Genomic DNA, 16,805 nt, shown 5'->3' with positions numbered 1-16,805 from the left:
AAAAATACTATAACTGTGATATGGGGGAAAAAGTGCTAAAGTTGAGATGATCTGAAAATACTTAACACAGTTTTGTGGACCTAAGAGGCAGGTGGTAACTTTTTCCTTTGGTGACCTGGATTCAGTTAACATTAACCTCTGCTTTTGTTGTTGTTGTTGTTTACTACTAGGAAAACACCAAGATTCTGCAGCAGTTACTACCACTGAGGGCCAAAATAGCCAAATTGCTTGGCTATAGCACACATGCAGACTTCGTCCTTGAAATGAACACTGCGAAGAGTACAAGCCATGTAACAGCCTTTCTCGGTTAGCTTGTCTTCCCACTCTTCTTCCCTTTGACCACCTAGTAGCTGCATGATACCAACTTCACAGGTCTTACTTAGTACAGGCTTTTAAGCCCTACTTTTCATTCACAAGAAAAATGTATTGATCACCTGCTGTATTATTCGATACTGCGCTTGGTTGTAGATACTGTGGTTGATTGTAAAAGTTACTCATTTTTTATGTTGCTATTAGAATCTTTACTTCGTTCTGTCTTGGTGTCTTCATGGGGATTTTTATACTAATGTCTAACAAGGCATCAAGGAGCCTAACAAAGACTATTACTATTGACTTTATTCACTGCCATTAGGCATTTGGTAGGTTACTTACTATGGCTACTTGAATTTGTATGAAATATGACAAATATAAATGAAAATGAAATGTAAACAAAGATAAACATTTTATGGTCCAGAATCCATTTGTTAATGTACAAGAGCATTATAAAATAATATGCATCCGTATTATTGACTAATAACTGTATTGACATTTATTTAAAATAACTTTTTTATTATATTTTCTTTTAATAATAAGTTTTTTATTATATTTTATTATTATTTTATTATTATTTTTTTTAATAATAACTTTTTTATTATATTTTATTATATTTTCAAACCATGTTTTTTATTTCCATGTTTCTTAGTTACTGGTATTTTGTCATTTTTCTCCGTCCCCATCTCAACCTGGTGTGACTTTTCCAACATTCACTCTGTTTTTCCTTCATCTTAGTGAAAATGGTTGATAACATAGCCATAGTAAGACAGTAATTTTCGTTTTAATCTCCTCTAATCAGAATTTACCAAAGTATAATTTTTTTAGACTTTTAAACTCATTGACCACTTTTAGACTTAATTTACCTTTAACAACTAGTTTTCTTGTTTAGTCTGTTGTTTGGTGTCCTTTTATTAACTTAAGTTGACATGTTAAAGTCAGCCTTCAAAACTATAAATTGGTGACACTCAGCTGGGGAGTGGGAGGAAGAGGGATCAAACAGGAGGGAAGAGCACAAGAGACTATGGTGACATTTCAGTTGTCTTGGTGGTGGATATTTTATGTGGATTACACCTGAGAGGAAATGAACAATAACGTAAAGAATATATAAATTTAAAAATAAAATAAAATCAGACTTCATCCCAAAAATTATTCTTTCCTCAGTGGCTATGACTGTGCCATGAATTATTGGTGTGTGTGCTGGCATTAGAGGTGACGTTGCTAGTGCTCCATTAAATGATAGCTATTTGTAAATAGCTATTTGTATTATAAAATTCATTTATTCATCACACTTTTATGAAATCACCACCTTGCATTAGGGAGTATGTTGAATGGGAGGGTATTAGATCAAGTCCTTTCTCAATGAATTTTTCTACTGAGTGGAAACAACAAAGATGTGAGCAGCTAATTGCCACCAATTCTCTGACATGTTTTATAAGAGGATGGCTCAGGTTGTTAACTGGTCTGGTAAGAATGTTTTCCTTTCATGGTGACTACATATAATGAAATTTTCCCTTAATAACTACCTGATTAACTTAATTCCTTTAAAGTAGTTCTCCCTCTAATTTAAAATTGGCATGTTTCCATCTGAGTTGTCCTCCCCCTGCCTGTATTCACATAACCTCTCACAGGCCTAATCAGAAATAGATCTCTATATATTGGCCATGAGCTTCCTCCTTTCTCCTCATAGCACTCTTCAGGCTGCTGCCTTCCAAGGAGCCATAAAATAAATCACCCCGAAGAAAACAGAAGTACAGTCATAACAGAACCTTTTCTCCTTATTCTTTCCTGTCCTCTCTCCCTTCCTTTCCTCTTTCTCTTTTTTCTACCAACCTTCCCTCCCACTTTCTTTTGCTTCCTCTCATTTCCTCTCCTCTTCTGCCTTCTTCACTCCTGACCGATCTTTACCAAGTACTACCAAGAAGCAGGTACCATACCAAACACTGGTGGGTATATATGTGAATGTACTTGCTTCCAAGAGCTACTGATCATTACTTTTCCCTATTTCCTCACAGATGATTTAAGCCTGAAATTAAAGCCTCTGGGTGAGGCAGAACGAGATTTTATCTTGAATCTGAAGAAAAAGGAATGTGAAGAGAAAGGTTTTGAATATGATGGGAAAATCAATGCCTGGGATCTATATTATTACATGACACAGACAGAAGAACTTAAGTATTCCGTAGACCAAGAGATCCTCAAGGAATATTTCCCAATTGAAGTGGTTACTGAAGGCCTGTTGAACATATATCAAGAGTTGCTGGGACTTTCATTTGAACAAGTGGCAGATGCTCATGTGTGGAATAAAAGTGTTACGCTTTACACTGTGAAGGATAAAGCTACAGGAGAAGTACTGGGGCAGTTCTACTTGGACCTCTATCCAAGGTACTAAGAAACACGTTGTTGGAAAGAAACGTAGGGATTCACCTCCTACCTAGATTAAGCCTTTTGTCTTCCATAGTTCTCATGTGTGGTTCTTAATAAAAGGATTAAATATATAAGCTTAGAAGCCAGAATGTCTGGCTCTGTCAGTTAAGAAGCAAGTTAATTTTTCTGTACCTCAGTTTCTTTACCTATATTTCAGGTACTATAAAAGGAATACTAATCATACCTGCTTTGTAGGTATGTTATAAGGATTAAAATAGTTAATTACCTGCAAAACATTAATTAAACGACTAGTATATAGCAACAGTTTAATGTTAGCTGCTAACATCACTATCTAATTGTGGACTACATTTAGTTAATTTAAAATTATCCAAAAAATGTTCATTATGCAGATCATTATGCAGATAATCTTCCAGTACCCTTAAATCTATGGCCAGTCCCCTTAGTCTGACTGAGTATCAGCATAATATATTACAAATACCAGAATCTTTATAGTCAGTCAAATATGAGTTAGAATGATTGAGTGACATAAATTCTTTGAGACTGTGTCCTCCCCTGTAAATGGGACTGATGATTCCTGTACAGGATTATTTTGTACATTAGACTGTATATAGAAATCACCTAGCCTAGGCATTTACTCAGAAGTAAAAAGAAGATGATGACCTTTGTAACTCGTGGCAGTGGTGAACGCAAGTGATTCATCAGACATAAAGGATTTAGACCACTTTCTCTCTGGGCTACTTTCTAAAATATAGTCAGTCAGTTACAATTACTGATCTGTTTTACTAAATACACCAAAGAAAACTATAATGACTCCTAGTTCAATAGCACATACCAGTTTTTAGTCCACTGATTCGGATGACCTCAGGTAGCTGCTGGGAATAGACAAGATAACTATGTCATCCAGTCAGTGCATGGGCTTACTTTAACTTCTGATATCATATCTCCCCAAAATAAATGCATGTCAAATTAGATGGTCTATTTTTAATTGAAAAGTGTCAGGAAACAGTTTTAAGCCAAGAATTCTTTCAGGGAAATTCCTTCAACATTAGAACCTCCTGTAACTCTTTGCAGATTTTCTTTCCAGGGTCCATCTTGCTGTCTTCCAAGATATAATTGGCTTTTTACTTAGAGAGCTGGCCATTGCTAGCAGTACTGTAGTAGAGGGCATCAAAGGGTAATCTGTGTAAGGGACGTTGCCTATTACTCACTTCCTATCACCTTATATGCTTGCTTTATAAAGTGAAATGGATTGACTTGTTTGCTTTGTCTAATTTTTTTTTTTATTTATTACAAAGTTTATTTTTACATCATTTTGCACATTTTTTTTTTCCATCTCGATTGTAATCCCCACGGGTTTCACATCACCAAATCACCCCTGTGCCACCACCATAGTCCCGTGCATTCCCCCCCCACCCCCCCGTTTTTGATCCCATTCCCCACTCCACCCCCACAGAATGTCTCTGGTCTATGGTTGTTCATTATTTTTGTTATTTTCTCGCCTGGTCCATTATACTCCTGCTATGAGTGAAACCATCCGGTATTTTTCTTTCTCTTTCTGGCTTATCTCACTAAGCATGATCTTTTCCAGCTCCATCCAAGTTGCTGCAAAAGACATGTGTTTCTCTTTTTTGGTTGCTGAGTAATATTCCATTGTATATATGTACCACATCTTTCTAATCCAGTCATCTACTTTTGGGCATTTGGCTTTGTCTAATTTACTTAAAAGCGGATATTTGGAATACATTTAGGAATGTCCAGGGTTTTTAAAATCACATTTCAGTTTTTATTGCTCAAACTCAAACACTGAGATTCTTAAACAAAACCAAAAATGTTCCAAAATAAGATTTCCAGATAAGGACACTTTTTAAAAATTGTCATTTTAGGCCCACCCTGGTGGTGCAGCGGGTTAAAGCACGGCACCAGAAGCTTAAAGCCACTTCAGCATGAGTTTGATCCCTGCCCCAGAGGTAATCCACATGGCGTGGCAGACCTCTCCTGACCCGCCCGCTGCTCCTTTCGGCGTTTTCTTTCTTTTTTTTGCTGTTCTGCTCCCCTCTCTGTCTCTGGTGAATCCTCTCACCACACCTGTGCTTCAGGCCTGTTCCCCAGTTCTGTATGCATAAATAAATAAATCTTAAAGAAAAGTTATTTTATAAACAATATAAAAAGATATAACCTCAGAATAAAGAAATCTATTAAATTAAATAAGTTATTTTTAACAGGTAAAACCATTACCAGTGGTTTCAAAATTGGTAGAAAGTCTTTGATTTTAAGTCATTCTTAAGGTTTTTTAATTCTCCAAAGATTTTTCGAAGAAAGCTACTCAACTGCTATCTCTCTGACTACTCAGTAGCACCGTTATTACTATCACATCACAAATTTGATTTATGATGTTTCATAATTGCCTAAAGTTATAAAATATGGAAGTATGGGCTTTTCCCGTTACTTTAGTTAGACCTGCACATTTCCAACTATCTACATGAAATTATTCCAGAAGTACTGGTAATGGGTCCACCAAACACCCAGAGGCTGGGCTAGCTGAAAATTTTATCCGACTCAGTGCACAGGGTTCTCCCACACTCTCACACTTCTGTCTGCCTTCCCTTCCCTGAGCTCACTCACTCAACCTTGATAAATTTTTTTTGTTGTTATTGACTTTTATTTATTTAAAATAGGCTTTATTTTTTATATCAGTTTTAGGTTCACAGCAAAATTGAGCATGAGGTACAGAAATTTCCCACTGCTTCTGTACCTACTCATGCACAGCCTCCCTCATTGTCAACATCCCTCTTCAAAAGTGGTAGATTTATTACAATTGATGAACTTATTGACACATTACCACATCATAAACACCCATAATCAGATGCACCCATTTTGCATTGTAGGGTTTACTCTTGGTGTTGTATATTCTGTGCGTTTGGGCAGTATATACTGACATATATCCACCACTATAGAATCATACAAAATATTTTCACTGTCCAAAATCCTCTGTGCTCTGCAGTTTGTCCCTCTCTCCACCTTACCTCTAGAAACTGCTGGTTTTTTTACTTTGTCAGTAGTTTTGCCTTTTCCAGAATATGATGTCATTGAAATCATATGTACTTAGTATTTTCAGATTGGCATTTTTTACTTAGTTATACACAATAAAGATCCCTCCATGTGTTATGACTTGATAGCTGATTTCTTGTTTAGTACTGATCAATATTCCATTGTCCTGCTATACCACCATTTATTCATTCACCTACTGAAGGATCCTAGTTGTTTCCAAATCTTGTCAATTAGAAATGAAGCTGCTGTAAACATTGTGTGCAGCTTTTTGTGCATACATAATTTCCAGCTCTTTGGGTAAATACCAAGTAACATGATTGCTGCTTGGTTATGGTATGTTTATTTTTATTTTAAAAAAATCAAAATGTCTTCTAAACTGTACTCTTTTGCATTGCTGTCAGTACTGAATGAGATTCCTATCCCTCCATGTTTTTACCAGGCCAGTGTTCTGGACTTGTGGCACACTAATAGGTGTGTAGCTTGTCACTTTAATTTGCACTGTGGCATGTGATGTGGACCATCTTTTCATATGCCTGTTTGTCTATATATATAGCTCCTTTGGTGATATTTCTGTTGATATCTTTGGTCTATTTATTTTTATTTCTATTTAAGATTTATTTATTTATGCATACAGAACTGGGGTGCAGGCCAGAGATGCAAGGGTGGTGAGAGGATTCGGCAGAGACAGAGTAGGGAGCAGAGCGGGCAGATTGAATACACTGCTGAGGGGAGAAGCAGGCGAGACAGGAGAGGTCTGGTGTTGGTCACCTCCCAGGGCAGGGGATTGACCTTGCCCTGAAGCGGCTGCAGCAAACTTGCAGTGCTGCAATTTAACCTGCTGTGCCACCAGGGAGAGCCCCATTTATTTATTTTTTTTTTTATCAGTTTGGTTTTCTTTGTTGTTGAAAATCCCTTTTTATATTGTCTACTTACTGATATCCTTTCTTTCATGGGTTGTACCTTTGGGCTTGTATCTAAAGAGTCATTGCCAAACTCAAGATCATCTTGGCTTTTCCCTATGCCACATTCTAAGAATTTTATCTTTTTTCATTTTACGTCTCTGATCCATTTTGACTTAATTTTTGTGAAAGATGTAAGATCTTCGTCTAGATTTATTTAAGTTTTTTTACATGTTTATATTTAGTTGTATCAGCACCATTTATTGAAAAATAGGTCTTTGTTCCATTAACTATACTCCCTTGTTAAAGAGCATTTATGTAGGCCTATGCAGTTCTAGAATCAACTGTTGTCTGTTGCTTTGTTAGTACCACACTGTCTTGATTGCTGTAACTTAAGTAAGGGTAGTGTAACTTTATACTAGGTGAGGTAGTATTAACTCTCTGGCTTTGTTCTTCTACATAGCTATTCTGATTTTTGTTTTTTTTTTGTCTCCATATAAATTTTAGAATCATTTGTTAATATCTACAAATAATTCTCTGGGATATTCACTGGGGTTGTGCTGAATATACAAAGTTGGGAAGAAGTGATATCTTAATATTATTGAGTCATCTTACCCATGAATATCAAGTACTCCTCATTATTTAGTTCTTTGATTTTATTTATCAGGGTTTTATACTTTTTCTCACATAGATCTTACACATATTTTGTTAGACTTACATTTAAGTCTTTCATTTGGGTGGGGGGCTAATAGAATAGTAATATTAAATTTCAAAAGTTCATTGCTGATATACAGGAAAGTGACTGGCTTTTGTATATGGACATTATATCTTACAACATTGCTTTAACTCATTATTATTTCCAGGAGTTTTTTTATTGATATTTCAGATTTTCTACATGAACAATCGTGTCATCTTTGACAGCTTTATTTCTTACTTCCTAGTCTGTTTACAAAGGAGTAATGAGAGATAGTATCCTTGCCTTGTTCTTTATATGACTTCATTTTTGTCCATGACATGGCGTCTACTGTTCTCTCAGCAGCAGACTGCTATTGTTAGTGCATGCTTATTATCCTAGTCAGGGGAGGAAATTCTCTGTTGTGCTCATTAAGCATCAGTCTTAAGTAGGATCTGTGTCCCTGGGTCTTAAGGGCAGGGCCTATTCAGTGATCCTTTGCTACACTAATCTTTGGATCTGAAAGTAAACAGATTCCTTTTATAAGCTCAGCATATCTTTTCCAAACAGACCATTTTTAGGTAGTCTGAGAAAAAAAACACAAATTATAAAGTTGTCTGTGCTTGAGCCATATTGTACTGATTAGTGATATTCTCTCCAGAAGCTATGAACCATTAAACTTTACTCTAGGAATACGTTTCTTTCCTTCTTTTTATTTTTTTATTTTTACTAATAGACTAATAGTACATTACAGTTTGGGACTGATTTTTAAATTTGTCTTTCCTTGACTTTATTTTTCTGTATTATCTTTTCTCAGTGAGTCTATTCACGTACCGGAAAAAAAAAAATAGTCTTTTTCCAGCTTCTATTAAGATATATAAAACTAGAAAGGACATGGCTTCCACCTGTATAACAACACACCAGAAAATTGTAAATCGCAACTTTCTTCAGAAAAGGGAGGCTTCAGTTAACTTAAAATCATGATAGCTGGAGAGAGAGGATAAATGCAAGTGCTAGAACCAACTCTAAATACCAGTAAGACTTTTTAACAAATTGCTGTAGGCCGATAGCTGATCAGTAAAAATAGGGAATTTGTGAGACTGATTCTTTCTTCCTTGAATGACAGGTAGTTAATATTTATGAACTCTGTCTGGCATTTAATATTTATCAATTTTAATTTTAAGAAAACCTACGTAGTGAGTCAAACTATATCTATTATCTCAAATATGCTTCGACACCAATGTTCAGTGACTCCATGTTTGAAGAAGAAAACCATTAAAATAAATGTGGCATCAGCTGTGTACCTGGTGGGTATGTAAGAGTACATTCGTACAAAGGGCATCATGGAGATACAACTTGTGAAGGGATAGTGGAGTTTTTGTTTAGTTTTAGTATTTTAATAAATGTTGACCTTTTTTTTTTAAGATTTATTTAAGCATACAGAACTGGGGTACAAGCCAGAGGTGCCACAGTGGTGAGAGGATTCACCAGAGAGACAGAGCAGAACAGGCAGATTGATGAAGTACACTGCTAAGGGGAGCAGTGGGCTAGACAGGAGAGGTCTGCTGCGCTGTGGGGGTCACCTCCCTGGCCTGGGATTGAACTCATGCTGAAGTGGCTGCAGCTAGTTCGTAGGGCTGCATTTTAACCCATTGCACCAACAGGGAAGGTCCCTAAATGTTGACTTTCTGTATTTTGAAGTGTGACTTAAATGTTTCAAAGGGTCCTCTGTTATCAACTATGCATGACTGAGAGTAGCTACAGGTCCACAGTGATGTTGCTAGAGAATATGCTGACATCTCACCTAGTGTGCTTGTGGTTCCCAGGGAAGGAAAATACAACCACGCAGCCTGCTTTGGTCTGCAGCCTGGCTGTCTCCTCCCTGATGGGAGCCGCATGATGTCTGTGGCTGCCCTTGTGGTGAACTTCTCACAGCCACTAGCCGGGCGCCCCTCTCTCCTGAGGCATGATGAGGTGAGGACTTACTTCCATGAATTTGGTCATGTCATGCATCAGATTTGTGCACAGGTGAGTCCTTTTTTTTTTTTTTCTTTTTTGTAGTAAACCTACCTCCTGCTTTTCCAATTTTTTTTTCCCCTGTTGCATGCAAGTGTCTCCACCTAACATGTTTTCTAGGAATCTGAACACGTTCAGAAATTTCATAAGCCTCTGCAAAAACACACACACACAAAAAAAAGCTTTAATTGAAGTAGCACTGCAATACAGTATGTTATGTAAGTTTCAGCTGTGCATCATTATATAAGGCAACATGTATTTCTGTATTACATTTCAGCCTAGAATTGGACTGAAGTTTCAGGGTAGAATTGGGCTATCAGTTCTTCACCATGTAATTGACCCCTTTTACCCAGTTTACACTTCCCTACTCCTCCCCTTCTGGTAGCCACTAATTTTATCTTACAGTCTACATGTTTTTGGATTTGGGTTATCTTGATTTTGTTTCATTTCCTTGTTTTTGCTTATATGCCACATTTGAGTGAAATCATGCAGTGTTTATCTTTCTGCATCTGACTTATTTGACTAAATACGTTACCTCTAATCCCATCCTTATTGTTGCAAATGGCAGAATTTCATCCTTTCTTAGAGTAAACTATTATTCCATTGAGGCATAAGTTTTTATTATGTTCCTGTGCTCTTTCACAGACTATCTATACTCAGAGGTTTATCTAATGATAGAAAGGTTTCATTGAATACTACCATATGTGAGAAAAAGGCTATCCCTAGAGTCCTCTTAGTTCTTTTCTTCATAGAAATTTAATATAACCTCCACTGATAAACTGTTATAGTCTTCCTTACTTTTAAACGCTATGTTTAGTTCAGTGATTCCCAACCATCTACAACTCTACTCCTTTTTTAATAATGACTGTTTTTTAAAAACTTCCTTTATAATACGCAATTGAAAATCATACATAATATTGTATAACCATGTGGGAATTTGCCAGGGAGCACTGGTGTGTGTGCAATGAATTGCAACTGATTTCTCTTTATTTCTGAAAATGAAAAGTACATATATTCTTTTTTTTTTTTTTAAGATTTATTTATTTGTGCATACAGAACTGGGGTACAGGCCAGAGGCTCAGGGGCGGTGAGAGGCTTCACCAGAGACAGAGCGGGGAACAGAACAGGCAGATCGACGAAGTACACTGCTGAGGGGAGCAGCGGGCGGGTCAGGAGACGTCTGCCACGCCATGTGGTCACCTCCAGGGCAAGTTGGGAATTGAACTCATGCAGAAGAGGCTTTAGATTCTCAGTGCTGTGCTTTAACCCGCTGCGCCACCAGGGAGGGCCTATTCTTAATTATATAACATAATTTTGTAACACAGTCCAGGAACCTAGACTCAGACCATTCTAGGATAAACCATGTGAACTTGTTAACATTTAACCATTTTTTAATTTATTTTTAGTCATTTTTAATAAATATATTTACATTATTATTCATTTTAGAACAATGTTTACTTCCTCCTCCCACTCCTGTCATCCCCACAGCCCCCACATTCCTCCCTCCTTCTGATCCCTCTCTGTCCCCCTCCCCTGCAGGATCTCTCTGGTTTATACTTATCTGTTTGTTTTTGTACTGTTTTGTTGTGTTTTGTATTGTAATAAAAATAAACTCCCCCCCCCATTTTATTTGGTTCTCTTAAATTCCTCCTGTAAGTGAAACTATTCGATATTTTTCTTTTTCCTTCCAACTTATTTCACTAAGTATAATCCCTTCCAGCTCCTATGTTTATCATAGCACTACTTAATACTTACAATAGGTAATCCTGGAAACAACCCAAATGCCCAAAACTAGATGATTGAATCAAGATGTGGTGTATGTATATGTGTATATATATGTGTGTGTGTGTATACATGCATACATATATATACAGTCAAATACTATTCGTCAATCAAAAAAGATAAACTCATGCCATTCACAGCAACATTTAACCATTAACAGTTTATCCTAACACTTTAATATACAGATATTAACAGAAATGAACAGTTTTCTAAATTTGAAATCTCTATGCATCTCTAAAAGTAAACCTTTTTTTTTTTTAAGATTTATTTATTTATTCATACAGAACTGGGGTACAGGCCAGAGATGCGGAGGGTAAGAGGATTCACTAGGGACAGATTAGGGAGCAGAACAGTCTGATCGACGCAGTACACTACTGAGGGGAGCAACGGGCGGGTCAGGAGAGGTCTGCCACACCATGTGGATCTCCTCGGGGCAGGCAGGATCGAACTCATGCGGAAGTGGCTTAAGCTTCTTAGTGCAGTGCTTTCATCCGCTGCACCACCAGGGAAGGCCCTAAAAGTAAACCTTTTAAGAAATAACCTTGATATTAGAATAGTTTAGATTTGCAGAAAAATTGCAATGATTAGAAATTATCCATGTCCCCCTCACCTTTTCCTCTCCTGTTAACATCTTATATTACCATAGTACATTTGTCTGATAAGAAGCCAATAATATTCCTTACAAAATTCCACACTTTGGATTTTACTAATTTTTCCCTCAGTAACTTTTTTACACATAGACAGTTGTTCTAAAAATCAGTGAAACATCCTCACCAAACATAAACTAAGGATTTTTAAATTTTTTCAAAGGTAATGCCTAGGCATGGCTAAGTACTAAGATATAATGAAATATTTTAGGGATTTACTCTAATGTAAATAATCCAGAATCCAGTAGCAACAACTGTAGACTGATAGAAATGGTATGTGCTGTCAACTCAAGCCCAAGAATGCTATTGCCAATACACACTGGGCAGCTTATAAACAACAAAAATATTTTACCATAGTTGTGGAAATTAAAAGCCACAGTATCATCAGGTCACTGACATTTTCATGTCTGACGAGGTCTTGCTTCCTGACTCACAGGTCACCTTGTTCTCACTGTGTCCTCTCGCTAGGGAGGTCTTGAGTCTCTCTTAAGGGCACTGATTTCATTCATGAGGAGTCCACCTTCATGACCTAATCACTTCCCTAAAGCCCCACCTTCTATCAGCATAACATAATTCAGTTTTCAATCTGAGAATTTGGGGAGGCACATTCAGTCTAGAGCACCAGTGGGGACATGATTTTCTAAAATGGTGACTAGTGAATACCTCCTAGGAAACTTCTATTAAGTCTCTAGTCTTAGTTTGATTTACGCAGTTGATCCAGGAAATTAAAGTTGCATAGAAAAACATTGTAGCTCAAAAATATGTGAAATGGAGTTAGTTTCAAGACTCAATTTAAGATTTTTTTTTATTTATGCAAATGTGTAGCAGGACGTATTTATGCAGAATATGATACAGTATTTTGTTGTCCTGATATGTGTGGTTCGGTCCTAGACTTATCACTTCCCTGCTAAGTATAATAACCAAAAATGGACCCACTCACCTCCAAACTAATGTAGTCACCTTTGTTGAAAACTGTTCAGTTCTTTATATCCAGGTGCTGCCATGTTTTATTTAAAAAAATAATAAAAGGGAAGAGGATATAAATCTGTTCAGATAGATTAAGTCTTGATATAGCCATTTCTATGCTCTGTTTAATCCAAGGAAAAGAACTATCAGAATAACCTACATTTTTTTTTCTTAGATAATTTTAAAGACTATTTTCACAGCAATAGGGTTCCTGAAATGTTTATTTTCCCTCAGTGTCCATTCTGTGGCTGGCATTTCCTTTAATTATTTTTCTAAAGTATTTTTGTGAATAATTAAAAAATTTTAAATACTTCTCTTAATTTCACACTTAGCAGTATTACCCAAGGCCCAGTTGTGTGTTTGTATATAGACAAATGGTGGCCTCCTTTTAGAGTTATGGATCTTAACTTTTGGTTCTGAGGATCCCAGGAAACTCTGATTTAAGTTTTGGATACCTTTTGCAGAAGATAGCCCCTCATATGCCCAAATTTTTACTTAGAATTTCAAAAACTTAACAGACCTTTGAAGCCCAGACAGTGATTAATTCCAAGTTAAGGGCTCCTGCTTTATAGCAATTTTCTCCTTATTTAGATGTTGACTATCAACTCATCATTTTGTGAGAAGTAATTTGGTGTGGTGTCACAACCAAATTTATTAAATATAGTGATCTTCAAATAGAGTTTTCAGTGTTCTTAATGCTTGCTTTTGTTTTCAGACTCAGTTCTCTTTTAACCTTAATGCCATGAGGTTACCATGTATTCCCAGTATAATTCTCCATAGCTCTTTTATTCTCATTATTTCACACTGTTTCATACTTTGTGTGGTCACTTTGGTATTGGAAAATATTTTTTGGCACCATGTCATTTCAGAATGACTGAACTATCTATATATACATATATATTGTTCATCAAACAGTAGGCAATATTCAAGTCTTTGAGCTTGCCTCTAACCTCACTCATGAACACAAAATGTGTCATACAGATGAGTAACATGTTAGTACAAACCCTTGCTTAGTCATTTGTCCATGAGATTATCTTTGAAAAATTTCTTGTCTATTAATCCTTTCAAATGTCTGTAATATTTTAAGATCTTTTAATGTAATTTTATTTGGAACCAGGGGTCATTACTTTTCTCTTAAAAGTAATGGACATATATTTCCAGGTTTATAATACTTAAAAACTCATGTACTGACCTAAACTACATGGCAATAAGTAGAATTTAGTAACTTTGTGTTCAATAAGACTTTTCACTTATCTGAGAAATATATAGTGAATTAAATGTTTACTATATACATTCAGTAGATTGGTTTTAAGATATGGCAACTCAGTGTTTGAGTTCACTGTGGCAGTTTGCTAGCCCGAAGACCAGACAAGCTCGTTGGAGCTTGTCGTCATAATATTTAAATGTGTCGACAGGAACATCCAGTTTTCAAATATGCAGATACACTAGTTCAATACGTCTCCTATCTCATCATTCAGGAGATGAGTTTCACTCATGTTTTTTGTGTTTATACTACAGAGTAGGTAATTTTGAAGATAGCCATCTAAGAGGTGATATCTCTAGTATCTGTTCCTGTTTCATGTCTTTATTGTGGTTTGGGTTCTCAGTAATCACTGTCCGTTTGAACTTACCAGAAAAGAAGTGCTTTTTAACAGCTTCCATTGTGATATCTATGTTGGTTTGTGTATTAAGAGCAGTAACAAATTTTGGATTGTAAAAGATAATTATTTTAAAGGAACACTTTAGAATTACAATAAAGCCTTCTCAATTAAAAATGAAAGTATAGAAAGGCAAAAAAATAATAATAAACTTCAAAATAGGTGATTTCAAATAATCTGTTCATTTGGTCAAAATATCATAGAACACCTTGTCTGTTTTAAGTATTTTGAAGTAGATTCTGATGTAAATAAACATACCCTATTTCTGTTTAGAAGGTACCCTAGTGTTGTGACAGAAACACAGGATTAAAAATCATCATATTTTTGTGGGTCTAGCTGTGTGACTTTTGGCAAGTTAATTGACCTTCTTGAACTATCTCATTTTTCATGTTCATGAAGTGGGGACATCTGTAAATCTTATATATCTCATATCTAGTTCCAGGAGACCTGGGGAGATTAAATAAAATAACACATGAAAAGGTACTTCGGAAAGCATAAAGTACTGTACACATTTGAAGTGTTCTTGTGACTATACTTCTATATAATTCATCCTCTTTGGGATCATGAGTCATAACTTAAAAGGAGCAGAAAATTGCCAGTGAGGCAAAGTACTATCACTTCAGTTTAATAAAATTCACAAACAATTATCCTCAGTATATTTGGATAAAAATCTCTGGAAGGTGACTGAAAAATATCAGATTTGTGTTTGTTTTTATTATGTTTCAGTGATTACTGCCTACTTGAAATTTGATTCCTAAAACCCCAATGAAATGAGCAATTTACAGTATTGGGAGTAGCAGATTAGATGCAGAGAATGGGGTTATATTTATCTCAGCATTAACATCAAGGAATATAGATACTTGGAGGAAGCAAGGACAGCTTGGTCAACCAGCCAAGATTAGACCTGGTCCAACTGGCAAGCGAAAAAGAGTAAAAGTATCTAAAATTTACCAAACATTTGTACTGTACTTGATCCCTTAGATTATTCTTTTTTTTTTACAGTATTCTCAGAAGTAGATTTACCCATCTGTATCTTATTGTACTGTTACATCTCACCCACCCACCCCCCATTTTTCCAATTGAAAAACTAAGGCTTAGAATGGGCACATGATCCATAAATATCTGATACCATGTTCTTCAACTATCTACTTTATTACCTATTTTTTGACTCTTAGTTCATGCAAGAGACAGGAGTGTCATGTGGCCTGAATTTGATCCCAAGTGTGTGTTTCTATTGGATGAATTCTTTCTCCTGAGTTTCTTAAATGACATTCCCTCTAAAGCAATCTCTTGTAAGCTCATGGTTAAGGAATGACTTCCTCTGGTTTTCCATTTCCTTTGGTATAAAGTGACCTCTTATAGTCCTGAAATACAGTGAACGTCCATCTATAACCTGGTACATTCTACTCCCTCCCCCAAACTCTATACACTTTATAGTTTCTGATTGTTTGTTTGTCTGTTTTAATTTTTTTATTGAAATACCACCAGTTTATATCATTGATAGTATTTTGGAAGTATTGGTTCTCCCCATTCAGGTATAGTTATTGTCACACCCACCACCAAAACATCCATAGTCAGCCACCTTATTCTGTATTCTCTGTCTATATCAGTGATTTCTTTCAGAATCTCACTTTAGTTATTTTATTTTTATTTGTTTGTTTATACATACATATATATAGAGTGAGCACTAAAGACACAGGCCAGTTTGATGATACAAATTGTTCATTCCTGATTTGGGAACATGTTTCTTTCTTTTATTTACTTACAGTATTTTCTACATGTGTCTTTAAAAATAATTACAAAAAATAAAATATAAAGCTTTAGTTGATTGGCTGTGGAATTAGGGGTGGAAGGGGTAAGAGGAAGGTTGGAATGGGGGTGTAGGGGGAGGGGCCCAGTGGCCTAAAGGAATATGGGTACTTCCATGTGGGGGTGATGTGATACCATACATCTGAGGAGGTGTGAACCTATTCACCAGAATCATGTACAGGGTTATAAATAGTTACCTCAATAATGAAAATGAAAGCAAAAAAGGAATGTTTAGTTGAACATACCAAGCAGCATTATTAATTATTTGTTGTGTCTGATATTTTAAACCTGGCATAGTAGGATGGAGTGCAAAAGAAAATTAAAATACAGTATCTTTAATGTTTAGATTTTAGGTAGAAGACATGAAAGATAAAAACGTTAAAACCTGAACATTATTAAGTGAAATGATACAGGTTAAGTATTAAGTATTGAAAGAAGAAAGTAGAGAGATAATGTTAGATTATAGCCTAAGAGATCAGGTCAAGTATAATCATAGAGAAAAATCTCTTATTGATGAAGGTTGGGTCTTCACACAGAGATATTCTTCTTACAACCTCACTGAGTTCACAGTTATTTGATGGCCAATTTACAACTTCCTGGTCATGTGCTAGGT

At 35.9% G+C, this 16,805-nt stretch overlaps 1 protein-coding gene across 2 annotated transcripts in view; it reads left to right on the top strand.

Annotated features, from left to right (window-relative positions):
- The window catches only part of NLN (neurolysin (metallopeptidase M3 family)), an 82,880-nt gene that overhangs the window by 49,375 nt on the left and 16,700 nt on the right, over positions 1-16,805 (top strand). For both annotated transcript variants that reach the window (XM_004678254.2, XM_012721954.1), the window contains 3 exons: positions 171-306; positions 2,325-2,691; positions 9,141-9,342. In XM_004678254.2, the coding sequence (XP_004678311.2) occupies positions 171-306; positions 2,325-2,691; positions 9,141-9,342 (705 nt within the window). The remainder of the gene's footprint in view (positions 1-170; positions 307-2,324; positions 2,692-9,140; positions 9,343-16,805) is intronic.

This window comes from Condylura cristata, unplaced genomic scaffold, assembly GCF_000260355.1.
Source record: "Condylura cristata isolate star-nosed mole 26May11 unplaced genomic scaffold, ConCri1.0 scaffold00007, whole genome shotgun sequence".
NCBI classification, from domain to species: domain Eukaryota; kingdom Metazoa; phylum Chordata; class Mammalia; order Eulipotyphla; family Talpidae; genus Condylura; species Condylura cristata.
The sequence above is the reverse complement of the archived record's forward strand: the minus strand, read 5'-3'. Positions and strand labels throughout refer to the sequence as shown.